At 25.0% G+C, this 21,438-nt stretch overlaps 8 protein-coding genes across 8 annotated transcripts; 4 read left to right on the top strand and 4 right to left on the bottom strand. All coding sequences in view use genetic code 12, as the record gives it.

Moving 5' to 3' along the window:
- Window positions 1-4,196: 4,196 nt before the first annotated feature.
- On the bottom strand, window positions 4,197-4,748 carry KGF55_001845 (uncharacterized protein; the record flags this gene model as incomplete). The annotated part of the gene is made up of 1 exon (XM_051756463.1): window positions 4,197-4,748. One exon carries the CDS (start codon window positions 4,746-4,748, stop codon window positions 4,197-4,199), a length of 552 nt encoding a protein of 183 aa, XP_051615523.1.
- A 379-nt stretch (window positions 4,749-5,127) lies between these two features.
- KGF55_001844 (putative metalloreductase) lies at window positions 5,128-6,693 on the top strand (the record flags this gene model as incomplete). The annotated part of the gene is made up of 1 exon (XM_051756462.1): window positions 5,128-6,693. The coding sequence occupies one exon, from the start codon at window positions 5,128-5,130 to the stop codon at window positions 6,691-6,693; it is 1,566 nt and encodes a 521-aa protein (XP_051615522.1).
- Window positions 6,694-7,043: 350 nt separating this feature from the next.
- On the top strand, window positions 7,044-9,161 carry RAD32 (DNA-directed DNA polymerase eta; the record flags this gene model as incomplete). Its single annotated transcript, XM_051756461.1, has 1 exon — window positions 7,044-9,161. One exon carries the CDS (start codon window positions 7,044-7,046, stop codon window positions 9,159-9,161), a length of 2,118 nt encoding a protein of 705 aa, XP_051615521.1.
- Window positions 9,162-9,189: 28 nt separating this feature from the next.
- On the bottom strand, window positions 9,190-12,333 carry KGF55_001842 (uncharacterized protein; the record flags this gene model as incomplete). Its single annotated transcript, XM_051756460.1, has 1 exon — window positions 9,190-12,333. One exon carries the CDS (start codon window positions 12,331-12,333, stop codon window positions 9,190-9,192), a length of 3,144 nt encoding a protein of 1,047 aa, XP_051615520.1.
- A 372-nt stretch (window positions 12,334-12,705) lies between these two features.
- On the bottom strand, window positions 12,706-14,418 carry DFG16 (Dfg16p; the record flags this gene model as incomplete). The annotated part of the gene is made up of 1 exon (XM_051756459.1): window positions 12,706-14,418. The coding sequence occupies one exon, from the start codon at window positions 14,416-14,418 to the stop codon at window positions 12,706-12,708; it is 1,713 nt and encodes a 570-aa protein (XP_051615519.1).
- A 436-nt stretch (window positions 14,419-14,854) lies between these two features.
- KGF55_001840 (uncharacterized protein) lies at window positions 14,855-17,746 on the top strand (the record flags this gene model as incomplete). The annotated part of the gene is made up of 1 exon (XM_051756458.1): window positions 14,855-17,746. One exon carries the CDS (start codon window positions 14,855-14,857, stop codon window positions 17,744-17,746), a length of 2,892 nt encoding a protein of 963 aa, XP_051615518.1.
- Window positions 17,747-17,782: 36 nt separating this feature from the next.
- On the bottom strand, window positions 17,783-20,047 carry KGF55_001839 (uncharacterized protein; the record flags this gene model as incomplete). Its single annotated transcript, XM_051756457.1, has 1 exon — window positions 17,783-20,047. One exon carries the CDS (start codon window positions 20,045-20,047, stop codon window positions 17,783-17,785), a length of 2,265 nt encoding a protein of 754 aa, XP_051615517.1.
- A 117-nt stretch (window positions 20,048-20,164) lies between these two features.
- NBN1 (histone acetyltransferase) lies at window positions 20,165-21,076 on the top strand (the record flags this gene model as incomplete). Its single annotated transcript, XM_051756456.1, has 1 exon — window positions 20,165-21,076. One exon carries the CDS (start codon window positions 20,165-20,167, stop codon window positions 21,074-21,076), a length of 912 nt encoding a protein of 303 aa, XP_051615516.1.
- Window positions 21,077-21,438: the final 362 nt, after the last annotated feature.

The following is a 21,438-nucleotide window of genomic DNA, read 5'->3' as shown; positions in this document are numbered from 1 at the left end:
ATTTTACTTACATCTTTATGGTAAAACCTGAAAATGTATTATGATGTAATATTATCAAATGTAGGTAAACTTCAAATACGACATTCTCGAGATAAATATTTCTTATTATAGATTTTATTTAATCTTCATCCAACTTAATTCTAGAGAAATCTATAAACCTAAAGTTCACAAATTCATCATCAAAAGTTTATTCTATTCATCATTAACCACATGTGGCGGATAATATTCGATAAAAAAAAAAGACTAAATTTAACTAAACAACTAAGTTTTCATATATCCATTGAGATGGATATCTAAATTCCAGATCGAACTGAAAGGATTTGAACTAAATTCTCCACTTCTCCAAATTCTTTAGATTCAGTTCATGACAAGTGGGTTAAAATTTGAAGTAAAATGAGTTGATTATGAGACATAGAAAATCATCAATTATGCAATAAAATTAAAGTATTGTCCTTTAAAATAAAATTAAAGTATAAGAAAGGGATAAATAATTTACCACCTTCCCACAAAATCGTATGATGGAATGATCTTTTTGTTTTACTTTGCAAACAAACGTGTATGAAAAAAAAAACTTTATCAAAAAAGGGGAGTAGCCTAAGTAAATATTAAAGTTTTGAGGAAAATGTCTAATCTACTTAACTTAATGATTATAAAATAAATGCATATACGTAATTCCTTTATATATTCTTGAAAACTTTAAATACTTTAAATCGAAATTCAATTTATTGTTGTGGTTAGTAAAATCTTGAAAAAAAATATTATTAGGTTATAATTTTCGCTTATAATCAACCTAATAAATATTTTTTATATTTTGTATGATTTAATAATATGTCTCGGGTTTCACATCCATATAGAACTTCCTAGTGATGGTCGTTATAGTATACATCCCTAGATCTTGTGGGATATTTAAATGAATCAAGCCAGCTCTCAATGAATAAGGATTTCCATAAATTTACCAAAACTTTGAACTCAACTATTGGTATAAATACATCATTCAAAGAAGTTACTAAATACGATTCCATATATAATTTAAAGTTTAAATTTTATTTTCATTCATTATTAATTTTCCACAATTTTTAAAATTTCAGTTGTTTACATTTCTATTTTCTTTTATATCTTTTTTGTTCTACATTCTAACCCTCGAAAAGGTAAAAAAGTTTTATAGGGAATCCGTAAAAAGTTAATGTAAGTATTGATGTAATAATTACATCATGCAGAAATGTAAAAATGATTATAAAATTTGGGTAATAGTTTTACCAATGTACATATTTTGCTTTTATGTCCCGGAATTCGGAACTTGTTTTAGATTCTAATGAATTCCATACATTTAGTAAGATAAATTCCATTTTGAAATTAAATATAATTCACATGAATTTAGGGGATTACGCATATTAGAGATACACTATTCATGGTATTGGGACACGATGCAATAAATCTTATGAGGCAGTATCCGTAAAATTGTGTGAAGGAAAGAGATAACTAACTTTGAAGATTAGAGTTAAAGTCATAGATAATAGTTGTGCCAAGTTACATGCATTGGAGAACAATTGTATACTAAAAAGAGTGAGCTTGATAGCTAAAGTCTAATATCATATAGTGTAAAGTTCTCCCTCTTACCCAAAAATAAATATCTTGGAGAGGAATCTAAGTAATGAAATATATAGACCATTTTTTCCTTATACGCAAATAATATTAAAGTCGCGAATATCTAACCATAATATTCCAGATCTCGTATTTTTCAAATCTAAAGTTTTTTTTTTTTATTTTTGTTTTTATTTTTTTTTTTTTTCTTTCTATTACAAAACCTTAAAATTGTCCCGGTTTTCCGTTTTGTTTACAAAGAGAAACTTCAAAATTTACAAAATAGGACTTAGGAAAAATTTTGATTTGTGGATAATTAAAATAAAGAATAAATTGAAGAAAACTTACGACGATAATTGAATTATTCTTGAGAATCTAATTTGATTTCATTTCTTACGTAATTGAAGTCCCTTTTGTCTACTGCTGAACAATAGCCACTCTTCTATAATAGTCTAGAATATTAATGAAGTTAGAATTGATTCTCAATTTATCTACGCTCTCGAATTTCTAATCCAATGTAATATTGTTTTTTTATTGATTTACTAATCGATACCTCAAGATTTTGTGAGATCCTCTAGGGGGTGAGCACCAATATTTTTGATAATATGTTATGAATGCTATGCTTCTTTTACAATTATTTCTTTTAATTTTCATTTGAAAATTTTCAGAATCTTCTAAGATTATTTGATTGCAAAAAATCTTAAACTATTTACTTATGTTATTTTATTCGTCATTTTTGATTTGTTAACTTCGTATTTATCAATAAAATTTTAGCTTCCTTACTATTTGATGCCGTTTTTCAAATTTGGTTTATTTCATCTTTTCGTATCACGTACTCAATTCAACAATTTACGCTCATGTATCTCTAAAATTCAAATAATTTTTTAAAATTTCATCTTTCTAATTTTTTTTGCATCAATTTTTCGTCAATTCATTTATTTGTAGATGAATTTCTTTATTCAATCTAAGTTAAATAAATTGATTTTTGGCAAAAATTCCGTTTTAAAAATGATTACATTTGAATTATTATTCGGATCGTCCAATCATAATTGTATTGTCCTATTTTTTTGATTATCAGCTCATTATGTCAAATGCTAAAACTTTCATAATTTGATTATTCAAAATTGTTCAATTAGTAACTCAATATGTCGATCTTCAAAAAGACTACGTCAACATAATAAAAGTTTGAAAAAAATTTCAAGCATGCAAGTAAGTATCGTTCCTCCGTAAAAATTTTTACTAAAATTACCGATTTGAAAAATCGTTAATTGAGGGTGAAAATGTTTTGTTGATTGATAATTTTATTTTTACGAATTTACACAATTTACGCATTGGCCACTATATTTAGTATAGATAAATGTCTATTTTGGGCCTAAGATAAGTAAGATGTACAAAGTATTAAAATTTTTTCGTATTTTCAAAAAATTGGATGTTAAAATTAAGCCTACATTTTGAACTATTTTTGATACGAACTAAATGTTCAAAGGTCTAGATTGAAAGATAAGGAAACACTTTTATGAGCGTTACCTAAGTAACCTATTGTTTAGTTATCTTAACTTCCTCTTCAAGGTTTGTATAAATACAATTGTTCAACTTACTTTCATATCACAAAAGTTGAGGTAGAAATTTTTTTAATTTATTTTTGAACAATTTACATCTTATTAGGCCTAGGGGTATCTAAATTCAATTTATCCGTATTACAAATTACTTTTTTCCCTACTTATTCATGGAGATCCATTTTTTTTGTTAAAAATAAGTTCTAATTTTAGATTCAACCTGACACAATAATTTGAAGTTCATATATTAGTTCAAGTTACGGAACAAATTTTTATAATAGTAATTAGATAGGTATGGATTTCAAACGAGTAGATTTGTTTTCCGTAAAAATGTTCAATTGTTATGGTATTCCTTTTCGATAACCCGTTATTTAAAGGGAAATACTAGTACAATTCAAACTTCTACCGGTTTATCAAACCATTTAATCTCGTAAAAATAATATACTTTACGAGTTGAGATCTAAATTTTTGATCTAAAAACTTTAAATAAAACTCTCTTTAATATGTAGAGTTTTACGATAAACAAAATATCTTCTCAAATTTTGATAACATTTGATATAATTCTTTGAATTATGCTAAGGTCAAAAGTATCCTTTGGGATATAATAGTTTAAAAATTACATTTTGATATGAATTGATAGATTGAATAGAGGTACTATCATAAAATTAAAGTTTTGTGTCATTTTTGGCTCAATTGTTTTTAATCGACTTTATATTATTTTTGCATCTAATTTGACACAAGAAGATACATTGGTGTTGAAACAAAAGCTGTATCTTTTATCCTTCCCATAGGAATTACATTCACAAGAGTTATTCAGCATTAGATAAACATTCGTCACCGACGTAATTCTCAGATTCAAGTTACACTTAGATTCTTCTTATCTCGTCTAACTATAAATACAATCTTTTAGAGACACTCTTAATACACTTATTTTTTGTCAATATTTCATTTATTCATGCAATTATTAATGCTAATATATAAGTAGGTATTGTATGCTTTATCATCATGTCATCATTCAATCATTATTTTAATTTTCAGGTATTTGGCAACATTTAATTTTTAGTTATTAATTGGTATAAATTTTATACTTCTAAATGATAAATCATAACTTGTACTCTTCTTACCAGATTTTTCAACTTGACTTGAATTACATTTTTTTTTTAATCTTGCATCTTGAAGTTTTATAACCTTATTTGGACCAAGTTTATCAGATATTTGATTCATAACTCCATCAATTAATGAACGTAATTGCAAACAATTTGATTTATAATTTTTTGACTGGAATAAATCACGTGCTTCGTCTAATTTTCCAAGTTCTAATAATTCATTTATCTTTTTACTATACTCTTCCAATTCAATTATAAGTTTTGGACTATCCATTTCAACTATTCCATAACTGATATTATAAAATTCTTTCATTAAATTTATTTCTTTAGTTGTATATTCAAATTTATTTGCACAAACTGTTAAAATATATTGACGATGAAAAAGAATTTCATTGGCATGAGGTTTTGTTTGATTTTTTGAAACGTTGAGTATATTTTGATTATGTAGGGACTTCTTGTAATTATTCTCGTCTGTACTTATTGTTGATTTGAATTTTGTTCCCATATTGTACTTATCGTGTTTCAGGTTCAATATACTTGTTTATATTATCTTATCGGTAGTTTTTAAACGTTATTTGGGATAGATTTTGATATGATCAAATCATAAAAACAAACAGAAAATGTTAAGAAGAAAAAATTGAAAGAAATCTTGAAGTATTTATTAAATTATGATGATGTGTTTCAAGTGTTTCAGGTTTATGAATTACGAGTAATATTATATTTACAAAAACCCCAATTTGGTATAACTTAGACGCATAATTCTCACTACCAAGTGGTTAATCCTGCTACCAAATACAAAAGAAGATAAATCGCTAGATTCATGACATAATCAAATATTGTTTTAACCGATTATCATAAATATCATTCTAACCTACAGTAAATTCATGATTGAAATTGAACCAAGGCATGGTGATCATCATTTTATAAATATCAAATATGGATATTATACATTGGCTTTTTCAGCCTTGTTAATTGTTTATTTATCATTTACTAAATACATTTACATTCAACAGTGGAAAAGAAAAGGATATTTAAGTAAAATTTTGAGAAATTTACAACATCCATCAACTTGGATTATACTATTGATCTGGATTATAATTTGTTGTTCTATGTCTCAGATTGGAATTCATCATTTTAGTGAAGAATATATCACAATTTGTAAACGATTAGGAAGAATTGGATATAGTTTAATCCCATTAAATATTTATTTAATTTTAAGAGTTCAAAACTCATCACTGTTGAACATTGGTTACTATTTACAAAATTTGAATTTACATAAATGGATATCGAGATTAATATTTTTTTTGTGTTTATTGCATGCAATTGGTTTTACATTCAAATGGATTAAAGGTAAAACAATTTCGAAATTTTTTGGAATATGGAATTTTTTAGGGTTAATAGTATTAATTCCATTCATCGTGTTGATATTTGTTTCAATAAGAATAATGGGAAGAAAAAACTATACATTATTTTATGTAATTCATAATGTCACAGCTTGGTTAATGGTATTATTAATTACTTTACATGCTAGACCAGGTGTATTACCAATTGCCGGCATAAATATAATTCTTTTAATTTATCAATTATATTTGAGATTTTTAGGTGGATACAAAATAGATTCTATCAAAATTATGGACACTCCCAATTCAACATTACAAATTATAAGAGTTGCATTACCAATAAACTTCCCCGTTTGGTCACCAGGTAGTCACATTAGGCTCAATTATCCTGTATCATCATTCAAAAGCTGGATTGGACCAACTCACCCATTTACAATAGCATCAATATATGAAGATAATCATCAATCTTTTGATTTAATTATTAAAAAGACACAAACATTTTATATTAATTCACATTTATCATATTACTTAACAGGACCATACCTAGCGTTACCACAACCTTTTTTCAACACTTCAGAAATTGTGAATATAATTTGTGGTGGATCAGGTATTTCTTTTGGTTTACCAATACTACAATATTTTAAAATTAATAGTCCAAATACGATAATAAATTTAATATGGTGTGTGAAAAACGAAAGGGATCTATTCATTGTTGAGAAATTGAATTTATCAGATGTTCAAATATTTGTTACAACATTAGATAATACAGAAGAATCATCTTCATCAACAGATTCAGTGAATAATAACAATAGAGAACCACCTAAATTTGTTATTGAAGATGAAGGAGAAGATCATGAATTATTACATCAAGAAGAAGAAATAGAATTACAAAGTATAAAAGCAAAAGAAGAAATTGAATCAAAACAAAACATTTTTAAATTAGGTAGACCTAAATTAGATGAAGTATTTGCAATAAACAATCCAACTATAACTTATGATCCAAAATGTAGTTGGGTACTAGCTTGTGGTCCAGATTCTTTAATTGATGAATCTAGAAAATGGTCAAAAGATCATAATTATCAATTTTTTAGTGAAAAATATGAAATGTGAAGTTTGTATTGTATTTATGGCATTATTTATTAATTAAAAGTGTACTTTAAAATATGACAATATGTATTATTTATTTAATCGATTATCAGCTCAGTGATGATAAACATTAGAGTTGTTACACCCCTCTTTAGAGCTCATTTTTGCCATTTACTTTTATTTGTATAGGATCAGTTTAAATTGGTATATATTCAATGTCGGAGATAATTTTCCGTAAATTTGAAACATGCAGCTTATCATACATTTGTTACACAAAATGCAATACATTTATAATACATCTCACTTTATACGATAAAGTTTAAAATTCACGTACTTCTTTAAACCACGTCTTTGAGTTTCATCAACGAATAAAGATGTCTGTAAAGGCACCAAGACCTATAGATAGACCTCAAATTACTACCACTCCACTACCGAAATCTCAGTTTACATTCAAAAATTTACTTGATATTAATAATCCTCAATTATCATACTTACTGCCTTTATCAGTTATATCTTTAGTTGATTTAAACGCGTTTTATGCACAAGTTGAAACTGTAAGATTAGGTTTAACTGATAAAGATCCAGTTGTTTGTCAACAATGGCAATCTTTAATAGCAGTGAGTTATGCTGCAAGAAAATATGGAATAAGTAGATTAGATACAGTTCATTCAGCATTAGCTAAATGTCCAGATTTAATTTGTGCACATGCTGGAGTTTATAAAAAAGGAGATAGTCATTGGGCATATGTTGAAGGATGGCCAAGCCCTGTTGATCATAAAGTCAGTTTGGACACTTATAGAAGAGAAAGTAGAAAAATTTTAAGAATTATTCAACAATATTTTGATTTAGTTGATAAAGCAAGTGTTGATGAAAGTTATATTGATTTAGGTCGACTGATTTACGAAATACTAATGGATAAATTTCCACAATTAAATGTGAAACTAAGTAAAGAAGAACAGGATCAACCATTACCAAATATACCAAAAATTTTACCAATAGATTTGCAATGGGAAGGATATATATATGAATCTCAAGCTGAAATGCCAAACACAGAAGATCCAAACGATATTAATAAAAAACCATTACCACCAGCCATCCAAGATTGGGATGATATAACATTATTAATTGGTTCACAATTACTTTTCAAACTACGACAAACAATTTATGAAAATTTAGGTTACACAACATCAGCAGGATTAGCAAGAAATAAATTAGTTGCAAAATTAAGTGGTGGTTTTAAAAAACCAGATGATCAAACTATCATTAGAAATTGTGCAATTAATCGATTTTTAAGCAATTTTGAATTAAATGATATAACTGGTTTAGGTGGGAAATTAGGTGAATCATTAGTTAAAAGATTTGATGTACCACCAGATCAAAATTCAATAGCATATATTAGAGAAAATTATGATTTAAAAGCAACTAAAGCACAATTAAAAGACGATTTAGAATTAGCAAATAAACTTTATAATATAGTTAGAGGACTTCATCCATCAGAATTAAGTTATAAAGTAGAAGTAAAATCAATGACTTCAACTAAAAATTTTAGAGATAATTCTCCTTGGACTTTAGAAGATGCATATGGATGGTTAATTGTATATGCAGGTGATTTAACTAATAGAATAATGGATTTAGATAATGAATCAATGGAATTATCACAAACAAAATTTTCTACAAGAGATAAAGGAATATTAAAACGACCTAAAACAGTAACAATAGGAATAAGATCAATGGCATTTGTAAGACAAACTAGACAAATGCCATTACCTTTTCATAAAGATTTAAATAAAATGAGACAACTGATACAAGATTGTGCATATCAATTAATACGTGAATATATGGAAAATAATACAAATTTATTAAAATTAAATCCAAATTATAAATCAGTTAGAGATTTATATAATGATCATCCTAAAAATTGTAGAATTATGAAAATGCAAAATATGTCATTAACAGTTTCTAATTTTGTTGCATTAAATGATAATTCATTAATTGAAACTTTTACTAAAAGTAATAATAAAGATGATAATGATGAATTAATTAAAATTAATAATCAAATGAAGAATAAAAGAAAAATGGAAAATGATTCAATTGTTGTGCCTCCTAAAAAGACATTAACTGATAAAGATAAACAAGCCATTACCAATTTATTCAAGGAATATGAAAAAGGAAACACCAAGACTAATAATAAACCCAATAATATCAACAAAAGCAATGGTCACCAAAGTAATGGTCAACAAAGCAAAATCACATCGCATCCTTCAACATCAGCATCAACATCATCTAAAATCAAACATTCTTTGAAAAAATCATCACCATCTTCAGCAATAGACATATTTAAAACATTAAGTAAACCAAAAACAATTGATCTTTTAGATGAATTAAAAAGAACAAACAAATGTCCTAAATGTAACTACATCACAATTAATGATCCAATAGAACATAATGATTATCATATAGCTATAGATTTATCACTGAAATGGAATAATTAATAGATGCATAATTAATTTAAACAATTAATTAATCATAATCTTTATTTGCTAAAAGCATAATTCTTTCTCTATCTTTTCTTCTATTTTCTTTTTCTTTTAATACTGATTCTGCAAATTGATTATTTTGAGGTAAATTTAATGGTTTAATTTGATTTATTTTACCATCTTTTTTACTTAAAAATTTAAATTTTACTTTACCTTCAGTTTCCAAAGAATTTTCATCATCATTTTCGGCAGTAAGTAATTTTTCAGGAACTGGTAAAATTCTTCTTGATAATCCAGATGAAAGTCTTTGACTACCACCATGTTGTATAGATGTTGAATGTTGTGATGCTGATCCATATGATTCATTCATAATTTTTTGAAATTCTTTATCTAAATCTTCTTGAAATTTTTTATCAGCTTCAATTCTAATTCTTTCTAAATCATTTATTATTTGATCTTCTTCTGAAATAATACTATCATTATCTTCAACTTCTTCTTCTTCATTTTCTTCAGATTCTTCACCTGAATTGTTATCGTCATTCTCATCATCAGAACCTTCGTCCGATTGATTGTCTGCCAAATCAACTTCGTCCTCTTCTTCATCTGAAAATTCATTTCCTCCTCTTCTTGACTCAACTTCTTCTTCCTCTTCTTCTTCCTCATCTAATTCAGATTCGGCAGTCTGTTTAGTAGTAACCGATTCAGATAATCTTTTCACAACTTCTTGTATTGTATCATATCTTTTAACAGTAGGAATACTTTTAAATTTATTAAAAACATCATTTAATTTAAAATTTACTTCAACTGGATATGGTAAATCTTTACAATATAAATAATATTGTAAAAAAGTTATAAATACACCTAAAAGATCTTTATTTAGATTATTTCGTTTTTTAATCAACGCTGCTCTATTTGATGCTTTCTTTTTTGTTATATCTGTATCAATGAAAATTGAATCTAATGATAATAATAATAAACAACATAATTGAATTCTAAAAAAATTATTTGGTAAATCAATATAAATATCCCAATTATTAGGTAATGGTTGATTATTTGGATGTCCAAAACATAATATTCTATATAAAATATCATTAATTAATTTAAAATTTATAACTTTTGAATTATATAAATCTGCAATGTATTTAACTTGTGACATTCTTGATCTATTCATTCTAAAATCATTTAATTCTAAACCTCTTATAATATTTTCAATTATTGAATCAATTGTTATAACTACTAATTTTTTATGTTTATCTGAAAAAAAATTTAATAATTTAGCTAATGCAGGAATATTATCATAATTAATTAAATCTGGACGTGAAAAACAATTTAATAAAGTTTGAATTTCTTCTTCAGTAAATTCAGCAAGTCCCTTTTTCAAAAGTTTAGCAACTATAGGTAATGACTTTATATTTAATTCTGATTGTATAATCTTTATTATAAATTGTTGTTTTTGAGATAATTTTGAATTTTCTCTTAAACTTAAAACTCTTGTTGCTGGTGGTTCAACAGTAATTAATAAATTATTTATTGCTAATTTTTCATTTACTGTTAATGATGATTGTTTCAGTTTTTCTTTTAATAATTCCATCATTTCTTTCATTAATGATTTATATTCTGAATCATTTAATAAAAATCTACCAACATTTTCATAAAATACTGATAATATTTCAATATTATTTGTTGATGTAATATTTAAAGTTAAATTTCTAATCTTATGAAAAATTGTATGAATTGGTATCATTTTAAATTTAATCATTTCAACAAAAAATAAAATATTTTTAACATTTAATTTATTATGATGTAATTGAGATCTGAACCCTTTATCTAAATAATTAATTAATTCTTCAATTAAATCACTTAAATTTAATTCATTAATTTTTAAAAATCTAGTATAATATTTTAAATTATTTAAAGTTGAAGTTTCAATGAAAAATCTCATAATTCTATTTTTTGTTGCCTTATTATTTAAATTTAAATTATTAAATTCAACAACTAATTGTTCTAAATTATTTGATCTTACATCTTCTAATTTATCTAAAAATTCTTGAATTTTTTCACCATCTTTAAAAGCTTGAGATGTATCACCTTTATTATCTTGATAAGCATCTAATAATTCTCCCAACAGTGGAATCACTGTATAAAAATTTTTTTCTTTGGTATCTTCCCAAACACCATTTAATTCTTCTTCATTTATGGTATTTTGTTTCACTAATTCAATACCACTGTCTTCTTCTTCATCTTGTTCATAGATTATATTCTCTGGGATTGGTACATTTACAAGTGGTGATAAAAATTCTGCTGCAACTTTAAAAGAATCAAGTAAAGATTGAGTTGAAATTAATTCTTGTTGTTGATCTTCTAATATTCTACCTGTTCTAATAGATGCTTTTCTATTCCTTACTTCAAGTCTATGTACTTGCTTCTTAAGATTACCCAAAACATTCATTACTGCTTCAGTATAAATAATAAAAATTTGTTTTAAAACATGTTTAGTATCTGATTTAATTAAATCATTATTATCATTAAATATTAAATGATTAAATCTTTTTAAAAAAGATTGAACCATTGATAAAGTTCTTCCTTTTTCAAGATTAAAATTTAATAAATATTTTAAATTTAATGTTAATATAGGTTCATTTCTTCTTTTATCTAAATTATAAATTTTAATAAATTTTGGTTCAATTTCATTTAAAAAATCACTTGAAGTTCTAAAGATACCAATTATATAAAATTCTCCAATTAATTTTAATAAATTTTTTTGTCTAATTAATCTTGAATTTTCAAATTTTTCATCCATTTCATCTCCATCTTGAGGATTTAAAATATATATTAAAATTTGATCAAATAATTCACTTGTGAAAACTTTTCCAAATCTTTGATGTAAAGCAGATACAATTTCCATTGATGCTAAAATTTCATCATTTTTAGAAACTTTACATAAACCTTCAACTAATGAAGTTATAACTTCAGATAAATATTTTTCAATTGTTATTGTTTTAATATCTTTTAAAATTTGATCATATGATTCCTGATTTAAACTTATTTTAATTTTTTTAATAAATGTTGTATTTTTCTTTAATGAAGAATCTAATTTATGTTCAATTGGATAATGATATTCACCATCCCATGATTTTAAATTTAATTCTAATAAAGTTTTACGTCGACCATCTAATTCAACTGTCATTAAAATGCTAATTTTTAGTTATGATTTTATTTGATGAAGTTCATGTGGATATTGGTTGTTGTCGTTAATAGTCTATACTAGATTTTGAATACTAATAGGACTATAAGTGGTAAGACTAAGTGGAAAAAGAAAATTTGTTTACTAAAATTTGGTTGTAAATATTTTTTCTGTTTCTACATAATAAAATATTATCATCAAATTTCTTGCTTAACAAAGGGCAAAATATGGAATCAGGTGAAGCAGGTACAAATTAGAACTAAAAGGCCAGTATATAGAGATTGTAAAGTTTGAAACAGAGTAAATCTTCATATTAATGTATTATTAATTCTATAAATTTCAGTGTGTTATAAATCACTATTTGATATTAACTTTTTAAATTTCTCTATCATTACTGATTCTATGACCAGCATAGTCAGAATTATCATGATCAATGACATAATATGCACTAGTATCATTATCACTGTCATCCTCATTGTCATCAAAAAACTCGTTAACGTGTTCATTATCATAAATTTCGTAATCATCATCATCGTAATTATCATGACCAGCATGAATATTATTATTATTGTCGTTTTTGTCATTAAAATCGTTCAATTCGTTATTGTCATTATTGTCATTATCGCTACTGCTGTTCAGATTGCCATTATTGTCGTCATCATTGTTATTATCGTTGTTATAGGCATCTTCATCAAGTGTAGTAGTAGCAGCATTAGTTCTATTAATATTTTCTGTAGTTGTATTATCATTACCTAAGTTTGTATTAGTAGTTATTGTTCTTTCAAAAGAATTACTTGATGAAGTGAAAAACTCCTTCAAACTATCTTCATCTTCAATTTCTCTTATATTATTATTTGTTTTAAATTTATACAAGAACCAATTAGATAATTTTTCCATAAAAGTACTTGATTTTGATTTATTTGGTGAATTTTTAAAACTAACAACATCTTCATAACTTATTCTTCTTCCTAATACATTCATTAATTCATATCTTTTTTCTAATATCCAAATATTATAAATCCATTCCCATATTACTGTTAATAATATAATTTCAATCAAGTAAGGTATTAAAATTAACCAAGTTCTAACTAACCATTTATCAATAAATAATGAAACATTTAAAATAGTTAAAACAATATCTAATAAAAATAAAAACCAAACAAATAAAGCTAATGGAAATAATTTTCTATTATAACATATTTTCCTTGGATTTTTTATAAATATTGTATAATAAGTTATAATTCCTAAAAACCAAAATACAACAATTAATCTTGTTATAGCTCTTACAATATTCCATCTATTATAATCAGTTAAATCTGGATATTGTTGATGAATAAAAGGTAAAGTATTATATATCACTTGATAATAAGTGAAAACAGCAAGATATAAACCCATAAAAAAGAAATTTAACAAACTAGTATAAATTTTAAATTTCAGTTTAATTAATTTTTGAATAATTTGAAACCATGAACTCATTGTTAAAACTTGAGTTAAAACCATTAAAATTTTATAAACATTTGAATTATATAATTTTTGATGTAATTTTATAATATCTAAATTATCATTATAATATTCTTGTTCTGAAGATTTTGTTAAAATATTTAATAAAATACTTGTTACTATAGAATAAAATATAGTTGTAAATTGAGTTAACCAAGGTTTTCTTTTATGTTTTGGAGTTAAATATAATAATAAACTTAACATCCAACATGAAACACATGAACCACATAAAGTAAATAATATAGCAACAAAAGTATCACCATTATCTCTTTGATTATAAGGACTTTGATCAAAATTTGTATTCTTTTTTGTTAGGTTGTTATTATCATATTCTTGTTCTAAAACTAAATTAATTAATTTTGGTATTGAACAATTTGTTATATAATAAGCTGGTAAAAATTCATGTAAATTTGTTGCATTATTCCAAGTTTGATTATAATGATCTAATAATTTTATAGTACCATTTGTTAATGAATATACTGAACAATTTATTGATATATTATTATTTTGTAAATAAATTAATGAATTATTACCCATATTTGAATCTAATGGTGGTACATGTAAATTATGATGATGATGTAGTACCATTTTTAAATATTTTAAGAAATTTGAGTGCTATTTATAATATTATTTTCAGATTGTCATGTATGTAAGTTTAATTATAATTAGTAACTATGTACTCCCTTTGTTTTATAATAATGGTAATTTTTCTTGGTATATGGATTGGATAAAATTATGTATAATATTTTATTATGAAGTTGATATTTTTTATTCTTAATTAGCCTAATTTAATTTTCTTGGTTTAAGTAAAGTAAGTCACATGATGTATCACATGACTGACAAATTTAGTCACATGACACAAAAGGTGACTTACAAAGTCAAAGTCAATTTCCAAAACGGCTTTCTATTTTGATTTTAATTTTGATCTCTCTTAGCCTAATAGAATTACTGTACAGTATAAAAATATTTTCTATATATAATTAAGGTTAATAAAACATAAGTTTTTGCAACCAACCAAAAAACCATGTCCATTATAAATAATGGTAATATAAATGGTAATGGTCAAAATAATGATGATATTGCATCAAATCTACAAGCATTAGATTTAAATAATAAACAACAACAACAACCACCACCATCTAAACTGAAAAGATCAAGAAGAGCTTTTCATACTGAATTTAATTCACCAACTTCAAATACTCCATTAAATAGTCAATCACCTTTAATACCTCAACAACAACAATTTCAACAACAATTTCAACATCCTAATACTCAAAATAATCAACATTTCCAACAATCACCGATACATTCAAATACCCACACCCTTCCAAATGATCTACAACAAAATAATATTTCTCAATCAACTTCAACTGTACCTTCATTACTGGATCATAGATATTCAGAACAATTAATATATTCAATTCCAGATGATCAAGGAAATTATAAATCATTTGAAACATTTTCTCAAACTGTACCACCAGATTCAACAATACAATTTCATTCAACAGATCAAGGTACTGCTTCATCAAAATTTATAAGATCAACAATGTATTATGTACCAGAAACTGAAAAATTAAGACTGACAACAAAATTACCAATGGCAGTTACTATAAGACCTTTTGCACCTCAATTATCTTCAGAAAGACCAATTGAAACTGTAGAATTTCAAAATGATTCACCTTCGGTAAATGATAAAGATTCTTTAGATAATGGTCCTTTAAGATGTAATAGATGTAGAGCATATATTAATCCATCTATGCAATTCACTCATAACCAAAGATTTATATGTAATATTTGTCAATTTTCAAATAATTCAGTACCCAATACATACGCATCACTTTTAGATGCTCGTGGATATAGAGTAGATAAATTTATTAGACCAGAACTACATCATAGTGTTTATGATATAAAAGTACCAAAAGAATATAATTTTGGTGGAAATGAAAAAGTTCCTGAACCATTACATGTTGTTTATTTAATTGATATAACTGAAAATAGTATAAAACAAAATTTACCAACTTTAGTATCAGAATCAATAAAATCTTCAATTTTTGATTCACAAATTCAATCTCCTATTAAAATATCAATAATAGCATTTGATAAAAAATTACATTTTTTTAATTTATCTTCAAAATTAGATAAAACTCAAATTAGTATTTTATCAGATTTAGATGATCCATTTATTCCATTTGATGAAGGATTATTTGCAGATCCTATAGAAAGTCAATTTGTAATAGAAGATGTTTTAAATTATATTGAAAATTTATCAAATTCACCTGTAAAAGTATTTGATTTAGAACCTTGTTTTGCAGTTGCTTGTAAAACTGCTGGATTAGCTTTAGAAATGCATGGAGGTGGTAAAATAATTTCAGTATTAAGTAATTTACCATCTTGGGGTCCAGGTGGGTTAAAATATAAGGACAACAAGGCTATTGGAAGAACTCCAACTCCAGAAGTTGAAAAAAAAATATTTTTACCAGATAATGAATATTATAAAAATTTGACAAAAAATTTTGTTGAAAAAAGTATTGGAATTGATTTACATATTGTTTCTCATACACCAGTTGATTTATCAAATTTAGGTTATTTTGTTTCAACTACTGGTGGTGATATAACAAGATGGACTAATTTAAATTATGAAAGAGATGGTCGTTTTTTTATTTCAAAATTTAAAAATTCTTTAATTAATACAACTGGATATCAAGGACAATTAAAATTACGTAGTTCAAATGGTTTACAAGTTGCTCAATATTATGGTACATCTTCATCAAATAAAGAAACTACTATTGGAGGAACTATACAAGATCCTATAATACCAATATTAAATAAAGATCAAACTTTTACAATTTTATTAAGTTATGATGGAACTTTAAGTCGTAAATTAGATTGTCATTTTCAAGTTGCATTATTATATACTGATATAACAGGTGAAAGAAAAGTTCGAGTTATAAATTTAGTATTAGCAGTTACAAATAAATTAGAAGAAGTATTTCATTTTACTGATGAAAATGCAATAGTTACAACTATTGTTAGAGATACTTTATCATTTTTAGGTAATCAAACATTAAATGAATTAAGAGAATCTTTAAATAATAAATTAGTTGATGTTTTTACAAGATATAGAATAATGAATGAATATGGTCATAATAAATCATCAACATTTACTAACAAGCTATTATTTCCAGAATCTTTAAAACATTTACCTATATATATATTAAGTTTTTTAAAAACTAATGCTATTAGAAGTTCAACTAATTTAAGTGCTGATTCAAGATTAGTTGATTTATTTAATATGTTAAATATGCCAATTGAAAGATTAATGTATCATTTATATCCAAGTTTAATTGAAATACATTCTTTAAAACCAGAAGAAGGTATTGTGGATGATGTAACTGGGTTTACAAGTTTACCACTATTTAAAGATTTGACAATTTCAAATTTAGATCGTGGTGTATATATATTATGTGATGGTATAAGAGTTTATATATGGATTGATCCTCAATCAAATATAATGTTAATTAAAGATTTATTTGGTGAACAATATGAAAATATTGATGAAATTGATCCATTTTTAGATGAATTACCGGATTTATCATCTGAAATTTCTCAACAAACAAGAACTTTAGTTGCATTTTTAAATATATTTATAATTGGAGTTGATACATCATCAATTTTAATAGTAAGAAAAGGAATAGATGGATTTGAAAATTCATTTAAAGAATTATTAAAAAATGATAGTCTTGGTGGTGCCCTCAAAGCATCTAATGGTCCAAATTTTAATGAATATTTAAGTAGTTTACATAAAGCTATTAAAGTTCAATTAGATAGTGATAAGTCATCACAAGTTATAAGACAATCTATATCAAATGTTGAACATGATACAGAAACTTTAGCTCAACGATTTATTAATTTTTAATAGACTCATACAAACATTTATCCATTATTCTTAGTATTAATTATTATTGCATAATTCAAGAACATTTTTTATAGCTTCTTTACTTTCATTATTCCCATTCTTTAATACGTTATTACAACCGATTCTAAATTTTTCAGATTTTAATATTGATAATTTATTTTGATTAGCTAATGCATAAGCTAAATTGACTAATATATATGATACGGGTGTGATTAAATCTTGATCCTTCGATTGAGTTGTAATAATTTGTAGAATATTTTCAAATAATTCATCAAATATATCTTTATTATCAATTAAAACATCATTAATCATATCAAAATTAGTAGAATTAACCAAGAATTTAGCAATTATAATTTGTAAATTTAAATTTTCAGAGCCTAACAACTTCAAAGTAATAATCAATCTTTGCTTGTTTGAATTTGACTGTAGATTGTAAAATTTTGATAATAATATAGGTTCAGATATTAAATTATTTAATAATTCATAAATTGAAATTTGAATTATATCATTTAATAAAATTAATGAATCAATAAATGGTAAAATTTCATATATAATAAATATTTTTAAATCTGATTTATCTATACTTGCAATATTTGTTAATGATAATAATGATTCATATTTATCTAACGTGGTTAAATCATCTTCTGAATAAAAAATTGAATCTTTTTCCGTAGCATTATTAGAACCTAAAAGTTCAATTAAAAATGGTATACATGTCTTTATATCAAAATGTTCAAAAGCTAATTCTGGATTTATACAAATTAACATCCTTGATAAACTTCTAATAGCTTTTAATCGTATTTCAGGAATTATATCATCTTTTGATGGATTAGATATAACTCTATTCTCTACTCTTTTAATAACACTATTTTTAACTAAGTAACTGATTACTACTTTTAATGCTCCTTGTTTTACTAATTCCACTCTTGTCAGTTTAGATTGATCAAAAGATAAATTATAAATTATATTTATTACTTCATTTAAATTATTATTACTTGAAGATTGATAAGTCTTTAATGTAGTTAAAATTGAAATTATATGATCATCAATAAGTAAGTCTTTATTGAATAATTTAATATTTTCTTGATTTTCTTCTTGACTTTGAGAACCAGTTTGTGGAGTTGTTACATTTTTTAATTTTGATTTTGGATTTTGTTGTTCAGGTTCTTTTAATTTTGTTATATTTGATAATATTGATAATATACCATATTGAATAGATGAATTAACATTATTGGCACTTGATACATTTTTTAAAATTTTAATTAAATTCTCAATAAATGTAACATCAACTCTCATCAATTCCCGAACTTCCCAAAATAAACTTAAATAAATTAATCCTTCAATTGAATATTCTAAAATTTCAAAATCATTATTATTATCATCAATATATAATAAAAAATCCTCAGCTAAATCTGTAATTTTAATTTGTGATTTTTGTTCAACTTGAATAAATGTCCATAATTTTACCAAAACTAAACTTGCTAATATTTTTTTTTCAACCTCTTTGGATTTAAAACAATTTAATAAAAATTGAAAGTAATTGTTTACAGTGAATGTTCTACAATTTTCAACTAATGATGAATTTGAAAATAATTTTAGTATGAGTATATCATTTGTTGAATTTAAATGTTGAGCAATATGCGTTTTGGTATTATCATCCATATAAATCTTTGAGCAAAGTTCTGGAACAATTGGAAAACATAATGACAAAGTAGATACTAGATTTTTAAACTGAGTACTTGATAAATTCAAATCTTCAGCTAATAACTCCAAATATCCTTGAATAGTCTCTTCTGTATCTTTTTTATACAATTGCAAATCTTGTATTATAATTACCAAAATCAAATTCTCTAATTCTTTATCATTTCCTACATATTTTAAAAATAAATCTAGGTGTTGAGGATTGGTATATTTGAAATTAGTAATGATATTACTGTATAAACCCAAATAATATTTAACATCCTTATTTTGACTTATTTCACTTCTAATCAAACTTAATAAATTTTGAATTTGACTTTCATCTATATGGCTTTTGTGTGCTATATCAACTAATATGGATCCCAGATCATTGATATTTTGAAGCAAATGTAAGAATTGTTGTGAATTATTCTTGAAAAGATTTAATAATGCTTTTGATTTTTCTTTTACAATTGATTTATGAATAGCATCTCTCACTTTAATTTGTTCTGAACTTTCAAGTTTTGAACTAAGAGCTTTCCGAAGAAGATTGTTTATTTCATCGTCATCATCATCGAGGTTTAATGATTGTATTGTTTCAGACAATTCTTTTGAATCAGACATTTTGAATTGGAAAAAGATTGCAACAAAAATGATTCCCGATATCAGAAAAAAAATGTGACAAAAGAAAAAGTTAATCACCACAACAAAGTTAATCAAACACCACCAAAGAATATCCAAATGGATACATCTACTGTTCTTGAAAAATATACTCAAGACTTATCAAATTTACCATTAGAAGTAAGACATCTACTAGAAGAAATTAAAAATAAAGATATACAAGTAGTTGATCTTCGAAGACAATGTCAATTAAAAGATACTCAAATTCATAAATTTGTAAGGGCAAACGGGACTTTAACAAAACATCCAAAAGAACAACAATTATATAGTAAGATTGAAGAAGATATGAAAAAGATGAAAAAGCTACAAAAAGAGAAAATTCTATTATCAAATACTGCTTTATTTTTAGTATCAAAACATTTATTTAATTTTGAAACAGATATATCAAAACTAGAAAGAGATGAATTATTACCACCATTAGAAGCTCCAATAGATTTGGATAATTTAGTAAAAGATGATCTAATAAGTTCATTAAATGGTTTATCTGATAGTTTATCAGCAACTCCTACTCCTAGAAATCCATTATCAATGACACCAATAGAAACAATTACAAACTCTTCATCATCTGCAGTTAAAAAGGGACAAAAGAGGAAACAAACTACAAAAGGAATGTCATCATCAGGTTCAACTCCTGGTTCAACTATTGCTTTACCTTCATCATCATCATCATCATCAAATAAACAGAAAAAATTAAAATCAGAAGAAATAGAAGATGTACCAGCTTATGAAACAGGTTCATTAGCAATGGATGCAGGTGGATCAATGGATATTCAACAGGGGGAAGATGCAGATAATAATTTATATTGTTTTTGTCAAAGAGTTTCATTTGGTGAAATGATTGGTTGTGATAATGATGATTGTAAATATGAATGGTTTCATTGGAGTTGTGTTGGTATTACTTCACCACCTCGAGATGATGAAATATGGTATTGTCCTGATTGTAGAACGAAAAAGAAGAAAAGAAGAAATTAAATTTGATTATGAGTAATTGCATCGCTATGAAACACCAAATTGCAATAAAAATTGATATATACTATTTAATGAATGACGATTTTACGATTTAAATTTATTTTTGAGCTTACAACAGAAGGTGTTCTGATTGTCTACATATGCCAGTGAGTAATGAAACCGAAGTACTCAGCATCACCCTGAGTTGGCAACAAGTCGCTTCTATTCGCCGATAATCAAGTTCAAAGATGGACTTCATATTCAAGCTTACACCGCTTTATCGGTAAAAATTTCTTTTGTTAATGATAGGTAATTTTGATTGTCTTTAGTAATTACGGCAATGAACATTTACCCAATACGGTATCATTATTACACAACCAATTCTT

Source organism: Candida pseudojiufengensis (assembly GCF_024610245.1).
Source record: "Candida pseudojiufengensis strain CBS 10847 chromosome Unknown scaffold8, whole genome shotgun sequence".
NCBI lineage: Eukaryota > Fungi > Ascomycota > Pichiomycetes > Serinales > Debaryomycetaceae > Lodderomyces > Lodderomyces pseudojiufengensis.
This window is presented reverse-complemented; position numbering and strand designations above follow the sequence as displayed.